Source organism: Xenopus laevis, chromosome 9_10S (genome assembly GCF_017654675.1).
Source record: "Xenopus laevis strain J_2021 chromosome 9_10S, Xenopus_laevis_v10.1, whole genome shotgun sequence".
Taxonomy (NCBI): domain Eukaryota; kingdom Metazoa; phylum Chordata; class Amphibia; order Anura; family Pipidae; genus Xenopus; species Xenopus laevis.
In genome coordinates, this window is record NC_054388.1 from 42,407,892 (window position 1) to 42,432,850 (window position 24,959).

Here is a 24,959-nt window from a genome sequence, read left to right on the forward strand (position 1 = left end):
AAAAAACCTCCAACTTTGTATTTTGGAGTCAAATCATCACCATAGGCACCATACATTGGCCAAAAACCCCCAACTTTGTGTGGAGGAGTCAAATCATCTTGTACACGTTCCACCTCTTTCCATTTTTTTCCAGGAGGAAATCTTAAATATCAGCCAAGCAGTTCCAAAAACTGGTGGCTCTGACACTGACAGTATGGTTCACTCTGCCTCAAAGCCACACAAGGACGACATTATTATGAAGTCCAAGTCGCATAAAGATGATGTCTTGAAGGCAAACTTGGCAAACAACAATGTCCAGAACAGCAACAAGAGTGATGGTACTCGGGAAGCCACAGTGCCAACCACTGGTGGGTGGATTTGTACAACAGCTCTCCCTTTGTTCTTGGTGGTCACCTCTCTTTCTCCAATGAGTTGTATTTCCTTCTTTTTGTTTTTTTATTTTTTAAATCATGAGTTTAAAACACTTATCAGGTTGCTAGAGCCTGGGAGGCCCTAGATACTAGATAATAACAAATTTAGAGAACTGGTATGAAATGAAAACCTGTTTCTAGAACGGTAATATATAAAAAAGGTTATTTTTAAGTTGAATCCAATGTTCATAGTTTCCTGTTATCTTGTAGGTGGTTCCACCTTTGTTTAGAATGCCATGTGCCTCTTTCTGAAGTCAAGGTCAGGAGCTGCCATTGTGATTTCTAGCCTTGGATGCAGATTGTGAAACCTAATGTATTTAGCAACATTATTTCATGCCCAGAGCCATTATCCATGATGATGCTGTAAAGAATATAGAGTTATTGATTGGCTCTGCGTCTAATGTAACTTAAATCCCAAGGGCATGAGCTTTGTGGCTAATTGCAGACAAAGGGATTCATTTGCAAGGATTACTGTCTGCGCTGACTCTGCATTTTCTCTGCATATTGTTTTAAAGGGGAACTATCGTGAAAATGAAAATTTAATATAAGCTTCAGCATACTGAAATAAGAAACTTTCTAAATACAATCAATTGTAAATTCTGTACTGCTTGATAATCACGTTTATCTTCACTATCCCTCTCTCAGCATCTGTTTCTCTTCGTTCTCTCTTCATTCAGAAGTTGGGTGTCAGATAATCATTGACAGTTAGATCCAATATATCTTATAGGGAGGCTCCTTTTGCCTAGAAGATGTATTAGAGCTCACTCTATTAAAATCACCAGAAATCCTGTCTCTCTACATGCAGGATTTGTGCAAAAGGCAGATATTTTGTTAGATTTAGTTTGTACTGGAATTGGCTTAGTGAAAGCACTTTGGGGGGGTATATGGTTTATATTTGTTTCAGCATGAAAGCAGCATGAGCATAACGAAAAAAAGATATAGCTTTATCCTACCTATAACCAATGCCCACATAGCATACTGATTTTTAAACAGTATCACATTATCAGTTCTTTTTATCCTTGATATGTAGTTTCTGAAGATACCAATGACAACAAGGAAAAATCTGAGGTTCAGTCAATCATTGAGTCAACGCCTGAGCTGGATATGGGCCGAGATCCCAAAGGATATCAATTAACTAGGTAGGTTATTGACTTATACTGTGTTTTGGGTGTTCTTCCATTCTTGTTCTCTCCCCAATAATTTTACTTAAAGGACAAGTAAATCTTAGAAAAAAGTGATTGTAAAATTGATAAAGGGCTATTCTAAGCACTTTTACAAAGTACATTCATTTTTTTTCCATTCCAAGATATTAAAGGATACATGTACTGTTAATATGAATGAATTTTGTTCCAACAGCGCCACCTGCTGGTCAATTTCTCACCAGTCTGACCACCAAGTAGTCAAGAAAGAAAGAGGCTGCTCTGATGTTCTTCTTAGAAAAAAATTAGAAACCTTTCTCAAATCTTTCCTAAGCAGAAGAATATCAGAGCAGCCTCTTTCTTTCCCCTGACAACTTACTTGACTACTTGGTGGTCAGACTGGTGGGAAAATGACCAGCAGGTGGCACTGTTGGAACAAAATGCATTCAAAATGTCTAATATAGTTAGTTAGGCAAAAATGTAATGTATAAAGGCTGGAGTGACTGGATGTCTAACATAATAGCTAGAATCTAACTGACTGCTTTTCAGCTCTCTAACTCTGAGTTAGTCAGTGACTTAAAGGGGAACTACATGAAACATAACTGGTCAGTGAGTTTGCAATTGATCCTTCGCATTTAGCTCTGATTCCAAAGCAACAGTTATGGCCCATGTGCCCCCCCTCAAGTCACTGATTGGTTACTCGTCACTAGGGTAACCAGTCATTGGAAACCAAGAGAGCTGCAAAGTAGGAAGCAGTGTTCTGTTATATTATATTCGATATCCAGCCACTCCAGCCTTTATACACTACATTTTTGCCTAACTAACTATATTAGAAACATTTTTTATTTTGCACAGCCTATCTATTTACCCTGTTTCTATACTGAACAATTCATTTAAGGTTTACTTTTCCTTAAAGGAATTCCTTACTTAAAATGATGTGAATTGATATGAAAATCACACTGAATCATGGGAGAAAGCACGTTCTCTGCATCTTATAATTGGACTGTATTTGACCTGGAACTAATTGTTTCCTGCCTTGTTCCTTTTTTCCACCAGCACTCCAACGAAAGGCATAGAAAATAAAGCGTTTGACCGGAACACCGAATCGTTATTCGAGGAGCTGTCATCTGCTGGGACTGACCTTATCGCTGATGTTGATGAAGGAGCAGACTTGCTTGGTATGAATTTAATTAATTAGTCTTTATTTGTGCAGTGCGTATGGGATTTAATTTGAATGAAATACAAAATAAAGCTTAGACTGTAATAGATCTGATGTAGTCATCAGAATTTCCTTCCATTGCCTCATCCTAAAAGGACTCAAATACTCTGAAAGGAAATGTTTCCAATAGATTGTTCATATGCTAAAAAGCTTATTAAATTGCCATAATCATATCCGTAATTAAAGGGGTTGTTCACCATCAAACAGTTTTTTCCAGTTCAGTTGGTTTCAGATTGTTCACCAGACTTTTTCCAATTACTTTCCATTTTCTACTTGTGACCGTTTTTCTATTATTAAAGTGTAAAGTTTCATTTTTCTCCTGCTAAATCAGCTGTGGGAGGAGGGTTGCCAACTCTTAAAAGCAACAGTTGATGTAAAAATAAAAATTGGGTAAATATGTAGGCTGTGCAAAATAAAAAATGTTTCTAATATAGTTAGTTAGCCGAAAAAATGTAATGTATAAAGGCTGGAGTCAACGACTTAAGTGAGGCCACATGGTACATTTCTGTTCAGTGAGTTTGCAATTGATCCTCTGCATTCAGCTCAGATTCAAAAGCAACAGTTATGACCCATGTGCCCCCCCTCAAGTCACTTATTGGTTACTGCCTGATAACCAATCAGAGGAATCCAAGAGAGCTGCAAAACAGGAAGTTCTGTTCTGTTATGTTAGACATCCAGTCACTCCAGCCTTTATACATTACATTTTTGGCTAACTAACTATATTAGAAACATTTTTTTTTCTATTTACCCAGTTTTTATTTTTATATTGAACTGTTCCTTTAACTGTTCTACGGTAAATTGATACATTTAGTTGATGCATTTGTTATCTTTAGCCCTGCTGAGCAGAATCCCTGAGTTTCATTAAAGGCAGCTGTTAGAATTGATACAATAGTTACTAATATTCCAAAGATACTGTTGAGAAATGTATCAACTAATAGTATCAACTAAATGTAGAAATTGTAACGGTTCAGATGTTCCTGGATCACTGAGCTGCCGACGGAAAAACCAGAGACCCGAACTTTAAACTTGCATTTTGGGAAAACGGTAAAAAATAAAAGAGGGAAAGCAATTGAAAAAAGTCTTTGTTTCTGGTGAATAATCTAAAAACAACTGAGCTGAAAAAAAAGTGTTTGGAAGGTGAACAACCCCTGTAAAGGACCAGTAACAAAAATTTTTTTAAAAAAAAATTTGTTTGTACATAATTGTACATAATGAAAAAAAAAAAAAACACCAAGACACAATTAACTATAAATTTGCAAAGTCTTTATTAAGAAATAACTTACCGATACTCAGCTTGTGCTTATCTTCAGAAAAGGCGACGATCCATTGTGCGGCGCTCAATTTCTCCTCCCTGCCTGCTATAGGAGATAGCCAGGGAGGAGAAATACAGCGCCGTGCGATGGATCGTCGCCTTTTCTGAAGAGGAGCACAAGCGGAGTATCGGTTAGTTATTTCTTAATAAAGACTTTGCGAATTTAAAGTTAATTGTGTCTTGGTGTTTTTTTTTTCGTTATGTACAGACAAATTTTTTTTATGTTACTGGTCCTTTAATGGCTATTAATAATGCATTTTACATCTATTACCTTGAACTGCTTTTTTCTCATGTTTTGTGTGCTCACTCATTGATCACCTGACAGGAAATAATGCAGGTTTAGGAAGTATAGTTGGTAAAAGACACTAGTGATGTGCAGGCCGGCCTGATACCCACGGGACCAGCGGGTCAGAGGGGGAGGATTCAGGTTGAACTCTTCTGCCTGCTCTCCCCGCCAACAACCTTACACTGCTGACTTCTGCTGCCTGCCTGCCCCTTTTGTGATGTCATTGGTGGGGCGGGTCTATAAAAAGAAGGCAGAAGTCGGGTGCGTGCGGGCACGGATCTGGGGTGTGCGGTTTAGGGTTGACTGCAGTACAAGTTTTTCACAACCTGCACATCACTAAAAGACACACCTTTGTCCATTCATTGGCTGAATGCTGTTGGTTTGTGTGTAAGCACAAGCCTGAGAGAGACTAATCTTTTTCTGGTGCTCTCCTCTGTTGTACGTCTGTAGGAAGTGCAAAGGGTATTCATGTCTCTGATCAGTCTTGTGATAAGACAGAATGAAAGGCAAATGCTAACAGGGAATATTTGGTTCCGCTGAAGTCTGTTCACGCTCTCAAACATTAGGCTGATTGTCCAAATACAAAGACTTCTAAAACAAGATGGGGTTGCATACATTTTGGCTAAAAGTCTGTGGAGGACTGTACAAGCTGGGGTGGTGTCTATCTTAAAGGAAAAGTAACACCAAAAAATGAAAGTGTTTTAAAGTAATGACAATGTAATGCAGTGTTGCCCTGAGCCTGAGCTGGTAAAACTGGTGTGTTTGCTTCAGTAACTCTACTATAGTTTATATAAACAAGCTGCTGTGTGGTCATGGGAACAGCCATTCAAAGCTGAAAAAGGAGGACACATACAGGACACATACCAAACACATACTAAGAATTTATACTGGGCAGGTCCAGAAAGTCTGTAAGAAGATGCCCGGACTCACCCCCCCTTGCCACATTGAAAACATTGATTTGTTATTACAAATTTACCAGCAAGTGCATTGATGGTTCATTTGTAAAACCCTCCCGGCCTTGACTGATATTTTAGCCAGGTGGCAATCCTGTATACATATCCATAATGATTGCACTTCTGCTTCTCCTCAACTTGAGCCGCCATTTTGTGATGGTCTCCTCCCTTACAGATTTTATGTCATGAATGAGCAGATTCTAACTGTAAAAAGTGAAATTGAGAGAGTGAGGGACATGTCTCTGTCGACTCATTGAGTGATGGAACCTAGCAGGTATGGGTGGCCTTGGATTGGGTGCAGGCAAGCGGCCAGTCACTTAGAAATTATGGCTTTTCAGTCCACAAATCCATGTGCTCCTCTCACACCTGGGCCTCGTCTCCCTAGCAAGCAGGTATTTCACATACTTTACTCTTTGTATGGTGTGTTTGTTGCAAGTTCACAAAGAATAATGTAGAAGTATCACTGTGTGCCCTGCAATAATACTCCCGATTAAAGTATATAAAATTCCTGTCATGAAGCAATATAGAAAGACTTTCAGGAAAGAGCAGTAGTCACATGACAACCAGGAAACAGATTCCCCATAGAGTTACATCACATTGCACTTGGCTTTCAAGCAAAAATAAATACATTCATTTACATTGTCCTGATAAAAAGTATAGCCGGACAATGACAGATGGGCATTTGTGCGGGTAATGTTACCAGCAATGTGGATTAAGGATTGTCTTTTTGTTGCAAGGACTAGCACATTGGTAGGAGACAATATGCATCTGGTTGGTTGTACATCCAGTCTGGCCAGAAAATGCAAACAAAGGGCCATTGTGCAGCCATATTGCCTGATTCATGATCACATGTTCTTTCCACTCTCACTTCCTTCCCACGTCCGTATTGTTCTGCTTGGGGATGGGGCCAAGGTTTCATAAACATCTTTTCTACATGGAAATTTCCTGGCATTTGATGCTCTGGGGGACATGTAATAGAGAGAGGACTGTCCAGACATTGCTGTTGTAAGTTGTAGTTTACTGTAGATGGGACATTAGCAACCTATATCGGTTCTTCTCATGTTTATAATGCCTTTCAGGTTCAGTTTAGGTTTATCTTAAATATCAGCTTTCTGAATTGGAAAATAAAGGCTACCTCTTCGACTGTGCTACGGCACCTCCTACCGCCTTTGGTGTCTGCTAAGGACAAACTGATACAGGTTAGATTTCTTCATCACATCTATATGACACCAGAGAGACTTAAGCTGGCCACAGACGCAAAGATCCGATTGTACGAATCAACGTACGATCGGACTTCCCCATCTCCTGACCTGCCACTAACCATTCCGATCAAATAAAGTAGTAAAAGAACAGATCAGCCGATGCTCTGCCCCTGACAGCAATCGTACGAAAGTTATGTCCGACAAAGCTGGTGACAGTCTCCCTCTGAAAATCGTACGATCGGCAATACATGCAGAGAAATTATCGGCAGCCAACAGAAATCTTTTAACCTGTCCGATCGACCAAACGACCGATCTCCGCCGGACGAAAAATGTCGGGACTCTCCACACACGGTCCGAAAATCGTACGAATCCTCAATTCGTACGATCAGATCTTTACGTCTATGGCCAGCTTTAACCTTGTAAACCAGGATAGGTCAAAAATCTGTCCTAGATGTGAATTGGAAACCAGAAACTGGTTCCACATGACATGGTCCTGTGTTGGGATTCAAGGCTATTGGACACAGGTCTTCACTTTTATTTCAAAAGTCATGGTGCTTCCAATTGAACCTACCCCTTCTGCTGCACTACTTGGATTAACAACGAGTCAAGACTTTACCAAGGAAGGCAGAGTGTTCCTCCAAACTCTTTTGTACTATGCTAAAAAAAATGATAATCCTCAAATGGAACAGACCACTAGCTCCTACCATAGAGGCCTGGAAAGCGCTGGTTAACGCTGCTTTGCCGTTTTATAAGGCAGCATACATAGCTCGGGGATGTCTAGACAAATTTATTGACATTTGGTTACTCTGGATTCTAAACCCGGACACAAATAGCCCTGCAGTTCTGTTGGAGATTACTTGCTAGCCAATACCTTGGTAACTTTGTGATGACTTTCCCTACCTTTCTACACCCTGCGGATAGTATAATCAGGATAATATGGAGTGTTGTGCATACATACAAATGGTTTTTGTTTTATGTGTGGAAAACTTGAAAAATAGTGGAGTGAGGCCCATTTGCAAATAAAGCAGTAGCTCAAGTCTTGATAAATTGAAAAGGCTTTATTAGGACATGCATAGGCCTAACGCGTTTTGTGCCTGTGTGGGAACTTACTCATAGGCTCTATACCTCTTGCAGCAGTTTCTCTCCTAAATTTTTTGAAAACATGCTTGAATGGAAAAAAAAAGGGAAGAGAGATGTACAGTTGGCCCCTGTGACCACATCTGTGGCCCAAATGAACACAATTACTTTTCACTGTCTTTCTCAACACCTGACCATAGATGAGGCTGATTTTTTTTGTTTGCGTAATGGAACTCCAATGTTACTTCAATAGTTTCTTCACCTGTGATTTTCCACTGGCGGAGAAACTGCTAATTCAATCCCATATTATAAGCACTGGCAAAAGGGAGGGGTTTTGTCTAAAATGCACTACAATCTGAAATCAGTCCCATACATGGTCTGACTTAAGCTCTACTTACTGATGAACCAACACGCTGCATGTTTAAGTACTAAGTCATTTTCCACTTGCCATGGATGAAGCCTATTAAGAAAATAATATGCATAGCAGTCTCTTATTATCTATAATAATTTATAAGATAATTTATAATTATTATATAAAAAGTTTTTTTCATCCACAGTACCGAAAAGCAGGACTCGTGCTTGGGTTGTTTAACATTAAGCCATGTTTTTTGGTCTAAAGGTGGCCATAAAAGCTAAATAACTCAAAAAACATAAAAAATTAAAACCAATTTCAAATTGTCTCGGAATATACGCTATCTGGAAACCCGTTATCCAGAAAGCTCAGAATTAAGGAAAGGTCGTCTCCCATAGACTCCATTTTATCCAAATCAAATTTTTTAAAAAGTGCTCTCATTTTCTCTGTAATAATAAAACTGTAGCTTGTACTTGATCCCAACTAAGATATAATTAATCCTCATTGGAAGCAAAACCAGCCTATTGGGTTTATTTAATGTTTGATTTAAGGTATGAAGATCCAAATTACGGAAAGAACCTTTATCCGGAAAACCCCAGGTCCCAAACATTTTGGATAACTGGTCCCATATCTGTACTACACTATACTATACTATACTATACTATAGGGCTTTCCAAGTGCAGGTGTGGCAGATGCCAGGGTCAAATTGTGTCCACAGTAACCGCTACGAGGGGGAATTAATGCCAACCACTGCCGACTTCACTTTGAACCTGAACACAAATATTTGTCCTTTTCACTAGTGCACAGTCTGGAATTAGTTAATAATTCACTTTCCCCCCCCCCTACTTGGATTTACCTTGTTGCCTAAACATTTGTAGGTCAGTGTAATGTAAATCATAATTACTTGTTTAAATGTATATATATGTTTCTATCTACAGGCATGGGCCGTGAAGTGGAAAACCTTATCTTAGAAAACACCCAGCTTCTAGAGACCAAGTATGTAGTTATTATACTCACTCTTGCTGTTCCATGCTCTATTTACACCTGTAGGCAGGAAGTGCCATATTGTTTTTGTTAAAGGAGAACTAAACCCTTAATTAAAACAAACTACCCCCTACCCTACATAGACCCCCCTCCCTGCTCCCCCCAGCCTAGCTGTTACCTCTGGTAAATGCCCCTAACTCTTGATGCCCTGAATCTGCATTGAGGGGTAAGTAAAGAGTTAGGGGCATTTACCAGGGGTACGAGCTAGGCTGGGGGGGAGCAGGAAGGGGGTCTATGTAGGGTAGGGTTTTTTTAATTAAGGGATTAGTTCTCCTTTAACTATAGAAGTAGGCTACAAGTGTTGTACATAATGTTTTGGTTTCTGTACCAGCCCAACCACAGCCCTTCAGCAGTAAAGATTGGTGTCTCTGAATATGCCCCGGTAGTTCACCCATCTTCTTTTCTGCTGATTTACTGCCCATGCTCTGTGCTGCTGTCACTTACTGAGCTTTAGCAAAGTCTAAATAAATCACATCCACTGTCATCCCAGAATGAAGGTCACTGCTCACCTTCACATAAAAAGAAATTGTTAGACAGGTAAGATCGATTATGCATGGCACAAACTCATAGTATTATGATTTGCTATGAAGTCCAGTATCTTATCCTTAATTAACCCTTCGGAAAGCTTTTCTACCATGGACGTCAGACTAACTGGCCTATAGTTTTGAGGCTGAGAACGGTATCCCTTTTTGAATAGCGGCACCACATTAGCAATTCGCCAGTCTCTTTGCACTATGCCAGATCTCAATGAATCCTGAAAAATAAGTAAAGAGGTTTGGCAATCACAGAGCTAAGCCCGTGAAATACCCTGGGATGAATACCATCTGGCCCCGGACCTTTGTTTATCTTAACATGTTCTAGTCTCTTTTGAATTTCCTCATGTGTGAACCATGCATCATTAGTTGTATTACTAGAATTGGGACTATTAAGAAGGAAACATTCATGAATTGGTTCCTCATTTTGTTCTCATCAACCAGCTGACCACCTCTGATATTAAGGGTCCCACCCCTTCCTGCTTAATTTCTTTTACTATTTACATATTTAAAAAATAATTTTGGATTATTTTTACTGCTTGCTACAATATCCTTTTCCATATTGATTTTAGCTTGTCTTATAGCTTTTTTGCATGATATATTGGCCTCATAGAAAATAATTGTGCACGCACTCCTGCAGCCAAAGCGGCTGAGAAGCTTTATTCCATCATGTTAAAAGATAAACGTCCGAACGCATTTCGTATCAAATGATACGTAGTCATAGGCACTAGTGATATATTGGCCTCCTTGTACCTTATAAATGTTTCGGCTGTACCAGCTAACTTGAAAGCCTTAAAAGCATGTCTTTTCTTACCCACCTCAACACCAACGATTCTATTGAACCAAAAAGGTTTTGCTTTGCAACGACGTTCCTTGCTTACAAGGGGAATATACTGACAAATATATTTATTAAGCAGCATTTTAAAGACTTCCCATTTTTGTTCCGTGTTTAACCCTGTGAAACGCATTTCCCACTTAATATGTTGCAGAGATGCCCTTATACTGTCAAAGTTTGTACTGAAATTTAGTGTTCTAGTTACCCTTATAGAATTGCTTCTGCAACAGAATCTCAAAGGAGACCATGTTATGATCACTAATAACATGAGAGTATAGCTCATTGTTGGCCCAGAACATTCCTTCTCTGTATATTTGTATTTATACATATGGGTGGAAGGTGCCATATTGATGCCCTTAGACAGAACAGTATATGAGGGTATATCTTATTGTTTGCTTATAACTCGTGTTCTGCAGTGGGTCAGTACCAGCTAAATCCCTGCAAAGTGGTTGGGATTTGGCCAGATTTTACCACAGAGCAGGTGGCATATGGGTAACCTTTAGCTGCAGTGGGATGGGCTACAGATAGATGTCATGACTGCACTTTCATGGTGGCGCTTACTGCAGGAGTGGTTCTGTACACTATAAAAAGGTATATTTTATGGTGTGTTGTCTCTACTTATTTTTGTGTGAATGAATTATAGTAAGATTTTGTTTTGTTACCCTTCAGAAATGCCCTAAACGTTGTCAAAAATGACTTAATAGCCAGAGTGGATGAGCTGGTGTGCGAGAGGGACGTTCTGCAAGGGGAGCTGGGAGCTGTGAAACAGGCCAAACAGAAGCTGGAGGAGAAGAACAAGGAGCTGGAAGAGGAGCTAAGAAAGTACGAGGCGTTGTTACCTTTTTTGCAGTGGATATTCCGTGCAGGAGGGAGATGCATGGGAGAAGCTTTCCGTGGCCCCTGGCTTCTTCTTTAAATGCGCTAGAATGGCAAATTAATATAAACAGGGGGAAAAATTAATAAAAAAGTAGAATATGTGCCTAATCTTTTGTGGACTTTTGAGAATTTAAAAGCATAGAGTACGTGTAAATGATCTCATTTAATACAAAAATATTGTTTAATTGCAGCGCTGCAATTAAAGTGAAATAATCCTTTTACATAAAGAGTATTTAATCCTGCCATGCGTCTGTATTGAGAATCCCTGTTGTAAAGCGGAACAGCACTTTGCCAGAAAGCAATTACCAGTAATCCATAATGAAAGGGACAGTGGAGAATGGAGATCGATGAGCCCAGAATATCTTCTTTTTTTCATTTGCAGCATAAATGCAATTATAGCATGGCCCTTGCTTGTGGCAGTATGAGTCTGCAGAACCCTAGCACAAGGCACGCTTATTTGTTCTTTCATACAAAAAGGGGAACATTTGATTTCTATTAATCCTGCTGCCGATTTTATAAACGAAAAATTGCCTGAAGAAAACACAAAATGATGTTTTTCAGAAAAACAAGACTTCTATTGTTTTTAGTTGGGGGGGGGTAGCTGAGGATACACTTAAAGGGATGCTGTCATGCAGTGTAAAAAAAACAAACCATCTGGTCTATTTAGGGGAGAAGCATAGGGACTGTATATAGAGCCCCCTGGCTCTTTCTCAAGACAACTGCTAATGTTGATATCAAGTTGTGCCCCCACAGCTTTACCTTACAACATTTTATAGAACCATCACTCCTTTCCATTTATTGGCTGAGAGCATGCTTGGTGTGAGCCTATAGCAATGCTTTAGTATAGAAAAGGCAGATGGGCAGCTAACAACCCCATTCCATCACAGCAGCAGCAAATCACTGCATTTCCAGCGTGGTTGTGGGCCCATAGGCTGAGGGTCGCTGGATCCATGAAATCAGTGAAAAGATCCAACGTTCAGAAACAGTTTTTGATTCTTAGTGTGAGACGAACAGCAAGTTTTACATAGAAGTTACACAATGCAGCTTCATGTTATTCTCTCTGTGGTTTCAGGTCTGTGCCAGTGACATGTGAGTACTATTGTTTACTTACAATGCTACTGCAGGTCTGCAGATCCACTGGAGCAAAGGTAGAGCAGGGCATTATGGGAGAATACAGGAGTTTGAGGACTTGAGTCAGCATTACTTATGACCAAAACCTCCCCGTCCTTTGATTTCATATGTTTGTATTCTTTTTAAAGAGCCAGAGCGGAAGTGGAAGAAGCTCGACAGAAGGGAAAAGATGAAGAAGACGTAAGTGCTTGTCTTTAGTCTGTATGTCCCCTTGTTCTGTTTCATTGAATCGGCCATTCTTTTGTCAGTGTGATTGCTCCCATAACCGGCACCCAACTTTAACATAAAGCCATTTGCTTTACTTTTTGCGGCACAGAATGATGTCCCTACGGCACAGCGGAAGAGATTCACCCGCGTCGAGATGGCCCGGGTGCTGATGGAGAGAAACCAGTATAAAGAGAGGCTGATGGAGCTGCAGGAGGCAGTTAGATGGACAGAAATGATCAGGTATATAAAGCAACTTGTGGATTTTGCTCAGGGTCAGTCTGGCTTATCAGAGTACCAATGGGTCTCTAGGTGGGCCCAGATCCTAGTATGCCCAGCACAGGACATTTCCTATGAGCCTATCCTTACTGCCACTGTAGACCTATACCAAAATCTCAAAATTTGATTTGGCATGAATCCATCTATATCTGATTTCTGGGATGGGGTCCATGGTTCCATTATCTTTGGTGGGCCCTATGAGACCCAGTCTGATTTCACCAAGCCTCGATAGCATCAAAAAAGGGCAAGCAGAATTAGACCAAAGCAGACCACTGGCCCAGATTTATTAAGGCCCTTGTCAAGCAATGGAAGCACCAGAAAGTGGATTGGTGGTTATTATACTAAAGACTGTCCTCTTTACTGCTAAGTGATTTTTGGAGCCCAAAGAAAAGTAGTATGTCCGCTTATAGTTTATAAAACAGCATTGTTTTTATTTTCTACACAGGCACCGTGTTTTATAAATAAAATAAAAAATATTTATTTAGCAACTTGTGTTTGATTGTATTGGATAATTTTGAAATGTCTGTTTTAATAACCACTTTGTGTTTTACTTACAAATACAGAGCGTCTCGAGAGAATCCTGCCATTCAAGAAAAGAAGAAATCAAGCCTTTGGCAGTTGTAAGTGTGTGCTGATATTATGTGAAGGATATATGTGATATTATTGTAAGTGTGTGCTGATATTATGTGAAGGATATATGTGATATTATTGTAAGTGTGTGCTGATATTATGTGATGGATATATGTGATATTATTGTAAGTGTGTGCTGATATTATGTGATGGATATATGTGATATTATTGTAAGTGTGTGCTGATATTATGTGATGGATATATGTGATATTATTGTAAGTGTGTGCTGATATTATGTGATGGATATATGTGATATTATTGTAAGTGTGTGCTGATATTATCCATTACTCTTGTTAGGACCAGAAGTTTTTTTTTTTTCTTTTGAACATCCTGTATCATATGCTATGGTTTCGACATATTGGGGGCTTGAGTTTTGAATGAAAGCTCGGGACCATATAAAAAGTGCAAACAAAATGACTTTCCACCGAACCTGGAAAGGGAATTAATTCTGTATATTTTTTTCAGTAGATCAGTAAAGAGTCACCGTAGTTGTATCTTTTCCGTAAATGCTATCTGCCAAGCTTGGCAGGCTCAAGTTGGCCCATAGATGTTAAGATTTTTAAAAGATCTTTTCCTTATGGTAGGACCAAGATTATCTTGAAACGATCGTATAAATTTATGATTTATCCATCAACTAAAAAGACCATTTAAAGTGATATTGTCTAGTTTAAGCCAGGAAAACTGTGGGTGCCTGGTTGGCCCTGCAAACTCATTGGGCCCTGGGCTCTCACTGGATGGTTCCTGAGGGAGCAATAGAATAGAGGAAGGGCTCCAGTTTGGACATTCCCTGAGTTGTATGCTTCTTTCATCTTGTTTTAGTTTCAGCCGACTGTTCAGCTCTACGGCCACCGCCTCTAAAAAGCCAGACACTCCTGTGAACCTCAAGTACAATGCGCCAACCTCACATATCACGCCATCCGTCAAGAAGAAGAGCAGCGCTCTTTCCAAACTTCCTTCTGACAAGTCCAAAGCCTTTGACTTTCTCAGCGATGAGTATGTGCCCCTGACAAATAAAGCATACATTTTCTTTCTGCTCCCTGCACCCCGACTACCCCTTACGTTAAACAAGTGCACTGCATGCTTTTTGACTTGTGCCCAGTTCCTTTAAAGTTATGTCAAATACAGATTATTCTTTTAATTTGCAGCCGTTCTAGTGGGAACGAAACCACATCGCGCCGAGAACAGAAGCGCGAGCAGTACAGGCAGGTGAAGGCTCATGTACAGAAGGAAGATGGGCGGGTGCAGGCATTCGGCTGGAGTCTTCCTCAAAAATATAAGCCGGTAATGTATTACCCTATAATGCGAACATTCCCATTTTGTGAGGCTAATCCACATAGTAAGACAAATGGGTTGTGGGGGCAGGCAACACAAAGGCCAGTTATAGTGAGATTTGGGGTGAACACCTATTTTCTCTCTTAGACATTTGTTTTAGTTAAGACTCAACATAAACTGAACAGTCAGAAACACCCCGTTCAGCCTAATAGCAAATTTAAGTGTGAAAAAACAAATGTGTGCCTTCTCAGTACTGAAAAGAAGATTGTGCAGGACAAAGCCCACAAGCAGGAGAAGATGGGCTAGATATAATATGTTCAACTTTTTTTTTATCTTGGTGGCATAAAACAGCAAGTGACTTCAGTTGTTTTCATACGGAGTGATTAAAACAGAGTGTTATTTTAATATACTAGGTGGCAAATGAAGGACAGAATGAAAGCAAAATGAGGAATCTTCCCGTCCCTGTTTACCTGAGGCCTTTGGACGATAAAGATACTTCCATGAAGGTGATTTCCTGCTCCTTTTTTTGGGAGGCTTCCACTGTGAATAATTCATGGCCTTTCTCACCTGGGCTTTTGTAACACTTGGAACAAATAATTCTTTTTGTAGAGGAAGAATGTCTGACAGTCGGTATGTAGCAAGTATTTTTATAATTTATTGCTGGGGTTTGGACAGTACTTCTTTGGCCCTTAAGAAGCAGAAAGTTCTTCTCATAATTTGTGGTACGTTGATAATAAAGGTGCATAGGAGAGAGACCGGCATGGGAATGAAAGTGCCCAAATAAATCGGTAATGCTGCGGCATTATTATACTTAAGTCCATTATGTTCTGTATCTTTAGAATCCATTTTATCTTTGCTTCATATACAGCTATGGTGTGCTGTGGGAGTCAACCTGTCTGGTGGAAAGACGAGAGATGGAGGCTCAATTATTGGCGCTAGCGTTTTCTACAGCGACGCCCCTGGAACAGCGCTAGACGGCCAAAAACCCCGCACTGACTCTCAGAGCAGTTTGGATAAACTTGAGCAGGAGCTTAAGGTACAATTTGAAGATCTTACTAAACTTACACTACCAAAAGTCTTAAACGCTGTCTTTCCCTAACCTTTTGACTTGAGCATTAAAAGTCTGGCCTCGCTCCATCTCCTGTTTAATACACAGGTACAGCAGAAGGAACTTCGGCATCAGGATGAGCTATCAAGCCTTGTGTGGATTTGCACCAGTACTCATTCCTCCACTAAGGTCATCATTGTGGATGCCAATGACCCAGGGAACATGCTGGATAGTTTTATCGTCTGTAACTCTCACGTCCTCTGTATTGCAAGCATTCCAGGTGTGTTGCAATGAGTTGTATATTAACTGACAAGATGCCCTTTATATGAAAAGCGCAGTTTAATTTGCAGCCCTGCTGCCCGGAGGTGCCTGTATCTGATTTCGCTAGGATAGCAAGAGATAAAGCTTAAGTGTGTACATATATTCAAGCCTCTTAGCTAAGCTGGGTAATTCTGTATTAATAGTATCTTTGAATTGTGAATACATTGCATCAGTTAAATAGAAAAGTAATTCTATTTGCATATTTCGATTGGGCAAGTAATTTAATGACATATTCATTTTTCACTTATTTCAGGGGCAATGGAAACCGATTACCCCACAGGAGAATCTTCAAAGCCGGAATCAGAAACAGGCCAGACAGATAAAACATCACTGTCTGAAAGTCTGCAGAGCAGCGGGTCCTCGGGGGCGGAGAATATTGCAGTGGGAGTCAGAGTGGGAGGAGCATCCCCGGAAAACGTAGAGCCCTGTGCTGTTCAAGCACCAAGCGTCCTACCAGCTGAAGAGGAAATCAGTGAAGGTATGGATATGCACATTTAATTGCTGCACTTAAAACAATGCAGCTGAGTATTTTGGAAAGTCATATATTTTTTTTTTTTAAACTGAAATGTTTTATTGATTTTCCAATAAAAATAAATCAACATGTTATTGCATGAGTACAGTCACAGAAAATTGTAAGATATCATATGTAAGTTCAGTCATGAATAAGAGAGCAATAAGATAACATGGAGTAAAATGGATAGTAAAAGAAACAATAAAGAAAAGGGGGGAGAAAGGGGGAGAGAAAGAAGAGAAAGAAAATAAATAAATAAATAAATAAACAGGTAAATAAGGCAGAGACGACGGGAAAGTCATATTTTTTAAAGGACAAGCTCTCCTTTCTTACTGCCATGTTGCAGCATGGAATCCTAGAACAGATTTGGGACTTTTTCACTGGCATTTTCTAGTTTTAAGTTTAAATTGCAGTTTATGGTTTAAAAATTCTCTTGTTTGGCAGTTAAGATATCTTTGGTTGTCACTGTGACTCCCCTTGGATTGTCATCCTGTAGGATTGTACGGTTTCCTAAACCAAGAATCCCTGTTCTTGTGTTTCCAGATCCCGATTCCGCAAGCCAGCAGCTGGACGACAACGTGGCGACCGCTGAAGAAGCAACAGAGGAAACTGAAGCCGGAACTGGCTCCAACGATGAAATGGCTGACATTTCCCAAACAGGAGTTTATACAGAGCATGTGTTTACTGATCCCCTGGGTGCACAGAACACAGCAGAGGACACATCAGGCTACCAGCCTAGGTAAGAAATGAATATGCACTGGCCTAAAAGTGGCATCTATTTCTAACCACAGTGTATACGATTGGACTTGAAGGACATACAGTGTAATAATATAAGTGGTATTAGAACTATGCAACTCTTTGTAGTTTTCCTTTTAACCTTACTATACCGTTGCAACCCTTCCAGCAATGACTCTGACCTGTATAAAGATGGTGTTGCCACATTGCCAACTGAGCAAGACCTGATGAGGGAGGAAGCCCAAAAAATGAACAGCTTGTTGCCTACAATGTGGCTCGGAGCCCAAAATGGATAGTAAGTCAAATGATGCTTCTTCTGTGCTTTCTATCTCTAAAGCTTGTTTAGAAGAGCAGTTATGCAGTGGATATACTGAAGGGGTGTCATTCGTAACAACCAAGACTACATAGATCATAGAATTTAGATATAGTTTTAAATGTGTTTTTGGAGATTATACTGCATTGCTTTTTTTAGCCAATAACACATGGGACTTTCTTTTCAGCTTATACGTCCATTCTTCTGTTGCTCAGTGGAAGAAATGTCTTCTGAACATCAAGTTAAAAGATTCCGTCCTCAGCATTGTGTAAGTTACATTTTGACTGCATTACCCCAATAAATAGAAATTGTAGGATACTCAAACCCCCCCACGCATACAGTGTCAGATATTCATTTTAAATAGGGATGCGCCGAATTCAGGATTTGGTTCGGGATTCAGCCAGGATTCAGCCTTTTTCAGCAGGATTCGGATTCGGCCAAATCCTTCTGCCCAGCTGAACTGAATACTAATTTGCATATGCAAATTAGGGACGGGAAGGGAAATCGCGTGACTTTTTGTCACAAAACAAGGAAGTAAAAAATGTTTCCCCACCCCTAATTTGCATATGCAAATTAGGATTTGGGTCGGTTTTCGGCCAAATCCAAAATAGTAGATTTGGTGCATCCATAATTTTAAAACGGCCATTATGTAATATATATTCATAGCTCACACCATACAGAGTTCTGGGAAATAATATATGAATTAATTTAGACAGTCGTTATCACTGTATTCTACAAAACAATTATACAGGTATAGGATCCCTTATCCGGAAACCCGATATCCAGAAAGCTCTGAATTACGGAATGGCTGTCTCCCATAGACTCCATTTTATCCAAATCATTTCCTTTTTTCTCTGTAATAATAAAACAGTAACTTGTACTTGATCCCAACTAAGATCTAATTAATCCCGTTATCCGGAAAACCCCAGGTCCCGAGCATTCTGGATAACAGGTCCCATACCTGTACTTAGATTTAAAGGGGTGGTTTACCTTTAAGTTGCATTTTAGTATGTTATAAAACGGCCAATTCTAAGCAACTTTTCAATTGGTCTTCCTTTTATCTTTTTGAATTATTTGCCGCCTTCTTCTGACTCTTTCCAGCTTTTGTTCTAAATAACAAATGCTCTGTAAGGCTACAAATGTATTGTTATTGCTACTTTGCATTACTCCTCTTTCTATTCAGGCCTCTCCTATTCCAGTCTCTTATTCAAATCAATGCATGGTTGCTGGGGTAATTTGGACCCTAGCAACCAGATTGCTGGAATTGCAAACTGGAGAGCTAAATAACTAAAAAAACACAAATAATAAAAAATGAAAACCAAATGCAAATTGTCTCAGAATTTCACTCTTTACATCAAACGAAAAATTAATTTAAAGGTGAACATCCCCTTTATTAATTGATCCTGACTAGTCACTATATTTATATAAGCATGTGGCACAAACACTCATCTGTTCTTTTTTTTCTAGACATGTTAAAGGAATAGTATTAGTTGCTCTAGCTGATGGGACGCTGGCAATCTTTCATCGAGGAGTTGGTAGGTATGAACTACAGGTGGAGTTAAATATACAGTATTACTCCTGTTTGTAAGTTGGGTTTAACTTTTTTTTGTTACATTAAATTAAACTGTACCCAGAAGGTCCTTCTCTGTATATTTGAATTTATACATATAGTAGCTGCCATATTGTTTCCTTTAAACAGTCCAGTATCATTGTATGCCCAGAACCTTCCTTCTCTTTATATTTGTATTCATGTATATAAGAAGGATCTGCCATTAGTCAGTACAACACAAGGATACCTTATTCTGTACTTGGAACATCTCTATGTAAAGTCTGCAAATTTAGTTAATTATATCATTGGAATGTTAGTGACATCAGACTGCAACTCTGTGCCACACCCCCTATGGCTGCTTTAAGCTGTTCTTCCAGTTAATCTGGGGGAACAGGCTGAATCCTGTAAAAAGGGGCATTACTTACCTGCAGAGGAAAGAGGGAGGGTTGGGCATGTTATGTCCAGTGGCTTTCTTTGGATCCATTTTTTTGAAGTTTAACTTTGGGAGCCTGGGCCAAAGAACTGATTCCCTGTGGGAATGTTGCATCAAGAATTGGGCATTGCCTCTGGTAGGAGATTGGCTGCTTGGCGATAGTGTGAAGCAGGTCCGAGTGCGCGGGAATTGACTCCCACTGCATATTCGACTCGGGCTAAAACTTTTGAGAAAGTGGGACATTAGAATTGGGGAACTGAGTTCTGTTACAAGGAGACAAATTTATCAGAGGATCCTATTGAGCTACTTTGTTGTCCCCATGGCCTTGAAGGACTGTGTGGGGGATGTCCTTTCTCAGAGCCTGCGGTGGCTCAATGACAGAAGGGTGCCCCCAAAGTATTTTGATCTGAACTGGCTGGCTCTTCGGCGAAGACTTTTTGTCCGAGGCAATGTGAGCTTTTTGAACATCACAGAGAGGGAGTGCCCATGGGGCTGTTCCACTAATGAGACCCTAGAACATTTTCTTGTGGATTGTCCTGTGACAAAAGTTTTAAAACATCGGCTGGCAGAGGCTCTCAACGTGCCCCACATCAAACACCTGTCCTATGCTGATACGGCCTATGGTGTTCTGTCTGTCCCACATCCCCTGGATAGAGGGACAGTGTATCTAATAATATCGGTGATGAGGTACCACCTATGGCAGTTCCGCTGCAGAAGGTCCATTAGCCATGAGAATGTTGTTATAGACCAGGGGTGTCCAAACTGCGGCCCGAGGGCCACATGCGGCCCAGGATGCATATGAATGCGGCCCAGTTTGAAACGCTTGGTTCCCGAGGAAATAGGAGGAGGGGGGGTTCTGCCCATTGCCCAGTTAGTAATAATAATATAATAATAAGTCTATTTAATATCCAGGTGTCCCATATTCCAGTGTATAGCTCCATCTGGTTATCCAACTGGCATTTTAGTTCTTTTCTGTATATTTCCTTTACTTTTACAAATCAAACGTGTTTTTGTGTATGTCATGTGTGGCCCCAGACAATTTAATCTTTTTCCAATGTGGCCCGGCGAGCCAAAAGTTTGGACACCCCTGTTATAGACCAAATAGTGAAGTCTGTGGTGGCTGATTTGGGTTTCTTGAGGGAAAGAGAGGTTAAGCAAAGCTGTCTGAATGCATCCAAATGGAGAGGTGTGAAACTGTGATTTATACTGATGTATTTATGATACTGATGCCTGTGATGTCTGACATGTTTCTCTTTCAAACAGACAATGTGATAACACCAGCTCATGCTTTTCAGTGGAAAAGTTCTGCAAGCTCTTTGGCTCAGCAATATATATGTCCTGAGTTGGGGGGGTGTATGTGGGAAGGGTGGTGTGATGGCCCACTAATAGAAAGCCAAACTTTGGACTTTGTGGCCGGGTTTGTGGTGGTGAAGGTGGTGGTTGGGGAGGGAGGAAAACCTTTTTCATGGACAAAGGGAAAGACTTTGCCAAGTTTGTTTTGGGAATTATGGACAGAGGAAGGACTCCAAGAGGGTTTGGTGGTGGGAGATACTGCTGAGCCAAGCCAAAGATTCATGGACTATATTTTGCTTATTGGTGGTTAATAGTTTAAAATCAGTTTTGATTTAGCTGAGCTGATGATTATTGTAAATTGATAAGTTTTTACAAAATAAAAAATTCCTATGGCTGCTTTAAGGGTCAGGACACACTGGGCATTTTCCAAAGTTTCCTCATGAGGAAACTTCGGGCGACTTCGGAGGACAAACCACCGCATGTGATTAGCGCCGTTTTTGCATTTTAAGTCAGGGAAGGCGTTTGGGGAGATTGGTCGCCGCAAAGACGAGATGATTAGTCGCCAGGCGACCAAATCTCCCCAAAACGCCCAGTGTGGACTTACCCTTAAGGGAAATATACAACTACAGGAAAAGATAAGGAAGGCATTGAGCAGTCTGTTTTAGAACAATGGAAGATAAGGGGTAAACAGACCTTACTCTCCCTTACGCTCTTTCAAACCATCAAGTCTGGAAGATTCACTTCATTCACCTTTTGTGCTTACAAAGTCAGAATTGATTTGCACGTCTTTTGCAACTTCCTCAACTGTCGTGGTTTCTTCACTTATAGATGGCCAGTGGGACCTCTCAAACTATCACCTCCTTGATTTTGGTCGACCTCACCATTCCATTCGCTGCATGAGTGTGGTGCATGAGAAGGTGTGGTGTGGGTACAGGAACAAAATTTACATCGTGCAGCCAAAAACCATGAAAATAGAGGTATGGGCACTATGGCATAGTAAAAGTCATTTTATGGTTATTTCCCCTCTAAAACTAACTGTCGGCAAAGTGTACATTGCTGGTATGTGTGAGGCCATTTAAAGGGGAATGAAATCTACCAAGGTAGTTTATTTCCAATAGATTAGGCATATTAGTGCAAGTAGAATGTTTTACCATACCTGAGTAATCTGCTCTAGAAGCTCTCCTACTTCTGCTCATAGCTCTGGGCTCCGATTACAGCAGGGAGGGGAGGAGGGATGGAGAGGAGCAAACTGAGCATGCTCAAGCCCGTGCCCTGGAGGTTTATGCTGAAAACAGGAAGTCTGATACAGAAGCCCATGTGTACACAATAGAAGGAAAGCAATGCTGTGTTTCTTTTCAAAGAGGACTCAGAGCAGCATTACTTTGTTTACTGATGTATTTGTATAGACCTTTCTGATGAAGCTTACTTAGTTTTAACCTTTCATTCTTCTTTAAGACCCCCCACTGTTCTGATGCTGTGGCAGAGAACCGCAATAGAAAAATGTGCCTCTCAGCCTGTCATAACTTTATTAAAGTGGACCTGTCACCCAGACATAAAAATCTTTATAATAAAAGTCCTTTTCGAATTAAACATGAAATCCAAATTCTTTTTTTTATTAATGCATTCATAGCTGTTGTAAACTCTCCGCTGTCAATCAAATATTGTCTGCCCCTCCTCTAATCCTTAGGCATAGAGGCGGAGCAAGCAATTACTTTCACTTTCCATTCAGCACTTCCTAGATATCACTGCTCTCCCCACAATCCCCCACTTATCTTAACCATTTAATTGTGTAACCAGGGCATGGGGATGGACATCAGGTCCCCCATTCTTGTGCACAAACAAGATTGTGAGATGATACAAGACTTGTCTTAATAACAGTGTCCACAAAATGGCTCCTGCCTGCTTGCTGTAATGATGAATTCCCAGACTGAAGACAACAAGATTCAAATAATTTATATAGTGTAATTTGCTTGACTAGCATGATAAAATAGGATTTGGAATATTTTTTTTGGGTGACGGGTCCCCTTTAATGAATGACAAGCAGCCAAGCAAATGTACATGGAGCAGTGGCAGATCTGTTAAAAGGCAGTGTTTTCACTAGTATAAGGGAACCCTCACTGACTGTATATCCCAGGGCCAAAGGTAGTTTTAATCAGCTCCGAGTGCAGGGGCAGACCGAACTCCCGGTGTACCTGGTTCCCTTGTTCTTGGCAAACACATGAATTTAACAATTAATTATTTGATTTCAATTCCCTCAGAAATCATTTGATGCCCATCCAAGGAAAGAGAGCCAAGTTCGCCAGCTGGCATGGGTTGGAGATGGTGTGTGGGTCTCTATCAGGTTAGATTCAACTCTGCGGCTGTACCATGCGCACACATACCAACATCTGCAAGACGTGGACATAGAACCCTATGTCAGTAAGATGCTTGGTAAGTTGCTTATAGTGGGATGGTGGACGCTGGCATACTAAAAGTTAATTAAGGGGCAATACACTGGAAGCTGAATACAAATATATTCACTTTTAGGTACAGGAAAGCTTGGCTTCTCCTTTGTGCGGATAACTGCACTCATGGTGTCTTGCAATCGCCTTTGGGTAGGCACAGGCAACGGTGTGATCATATCCATTCCTTTAACAGAAAGTAAGTACCTTTTATGCATTAATCTCACTTGCAGAGACGCTGATTGTTTTGCATTATATGTCTAGTTACCATAATGTTTACATATAGTTTAACCCTAGGCATTACCTATAAATATAAAGGAATAGATTCTACCACTAGGTGGAGCATTCAACAGCAAAGAAAAGTTCTCTGATGAAAGCCTTGGAATATGGTATTGCTGCAAAGGTTCCAGATATCATTTGACCAGCCCTCTGAATTGTTACCTCTCTCTACTAGCTAGTTGACATGGCATCTGTCTCTACAGACTTCCTAAGGTCCAAGCTTCCAAATTGCTTGCTTCTAGCTGAGTAATCGATACAGAATAGAAGCGTGCAGTATACGGCCCCTGTAGGATTAATGCAAGGGATCCCCTTAGACTGCTGTATACAGGAAAAAGGGCAGTGTTATAAATATTTTATAGGCTTTGAATATGTAAGTGATGTTTCTTTAATCAAAAATACTTGTAAGAAAACACCATTTTGACATAGCTGCCACTAAATCTCATCCCAGCATAGCAGTGCTTGCCCCTCTGGTCTCTGATCAAGTGATGTGACAAGCGCAGCTTGGGTCAGTCACACTGGGTCATTCCAAGGCTGGAGTACAAAATGTCATGTACAAAGGTAAACCTTTTTTTTTTTGGAGTGTCGGTAGGTGCCGAGGATCAGTTTATGGTAGTTTTATTTTTTGTAAAAAGCAATTTTAAATGAAACAAAAAAAATTGGGGTCCTCCTTTACAAGTAATAGTGAAACATTCCTGTTGGTTTTAAGGGGTCAGTGTCCCTTAAATTGCAAGCTTAACTCATCCGTTTTTAGAAGGCAATGTTAATGTCACGCTAGGAGATTAGTAGCTGCTACTTTTAGTTGTTAGATACAGGTATGGGGCCTGTTATCCAGAAAGCTTGGGGCCTGGGGCTTTCCAGATAACGGATCTTTCTGTAATCTGGATCTTCATGCTTTAGGTCGACTAGAAAATAGGGGTACACTGAATCCAGGATTCAGCCTTTTTCAGCAGGATTCAGATTCAGCAAATCCTTCTGCCCGGCCAAACCGAAAGTAAAAAATGTTTCCCCCTTCCCACCCCTAATTTGCATATTCGGCCAAATCTTTAGTGAAGGATTCGGGGGTTAGACCAAATCCGAAATAGTGGATTCGGTACATCCTAGTGATGTGTGGGCCTGTCCGATACCCACCCAACTCCCCCTGCAGAGTTCATGTAAAACACCTGCACAGTCAGGAGATCAGGCCTCTTCCACCCAAATTCCAGCTGCCCTGTGGCGAACTCTGAGGTAGTCCTGCATCGGGTCGGGTGCCCATGGGTACCCGCAGAATACCCGCAATGTAATG

General features: G+C 40.4%; 1 protein-coding gene across 5 annotated transcripts in view; it reads left to right on the forward strand.

Moving 5' to 3' along the window:
- spag9.S (sperm associated antigen 9 S homeolog) overlaps nucleotides 1-24,959 on the forward strand; it is a 57,650-nt gene that overhangs the window by 24,160 nt on the left and 8,531 nt on the right. For all 5 annotated transcript variants that reach the window (XR_001933378.2, XM_018238552.2, XM_018238553.2 and 2 more), the window contains 21 exons: nucleotides 134-347; nucleotides 1,441-1,549; nucleotides 2,606-2,727; nucleotides 8,889-8,946; nucleotides 11,032-11,184; nucleotides 12,498-12,549; nucleotides 12,686-12,816; nucleotides 13,416-13,472; nucleotides 14,302-14,475; nucleotides 14,628-14,763; nucleotides 15,168-15,260; nucleotides 15,623-15,790; nucleotides 15,911-16,082; nucleotides 16,377-16,601; nucleotides 17,178-17,373; nucleotides 17,539-17,664; nucleotides 17,870-17,950; nucleotides 19,150-19,217; nucleotides 21,786-21,934; nucleotides 23,216-23,387; nucleotides 23,484-23,597. Coding sequence is in view for 4 of the 5 variants with exons in the window: in XM_018238552.2 (XP_018094041.1) it covers nucleotides 134-347; nucleotides 1,441-1,549; nucleotides 2,606-2,727; nucleotides 8,889-8,946; nucleotides 11,032-11,184; nucleotides 12,498-12,549; nucleotides 12,686-12,816; nucleotides 13,416-13,472; nucleotides 14,302-14,475; nucleotides 14,628-14,763; nucleotides 15,168-15,260; nucleotides 15,623-15,790; nucleotides 15,911-16,082; nucleotides 16,377-16,601; nucleotides 17,178-17,373; nucleotides 17,539-17,664; nucleotides 17,870-17,950; nucleotides 19,150-19,217; nucleotides 21,786-21,934; nucleotides 23,216-23,387; nucleotides 23,484-23,597 (2,770 nt within the window). In the remaining variant the exon portion in view is untranslated. The remainder of the gene's footprint in view (nucleotides 1-133; nucleotides 348-1,440; nucleotides 1,550-2,605; nucleotides 2,728-8,888; nucleotides 8,947-11,031; nucleotides 11,185-12,497; nucleotides 12,550-12,685; nucleotides 12,817-13,415; nucleotides 13,473-14,301; nucleotides 14,476-14,627; nucleotides 14,764-15,167; nucleotides 15,261-15,622; nucleotides 15,791-15,910; nucleotides 16,083-16,376; nucleotides 16,602-17,177; nucleotides 17,374-17,538; nucleotides 17,665-17,869; nucleotides 17,951-19,149; nucleotides 19,218-21,785; nucleotides 21,935-23,215; nucleotides 23,388-23,483; nucleotides 23,598-24,959) is intronic.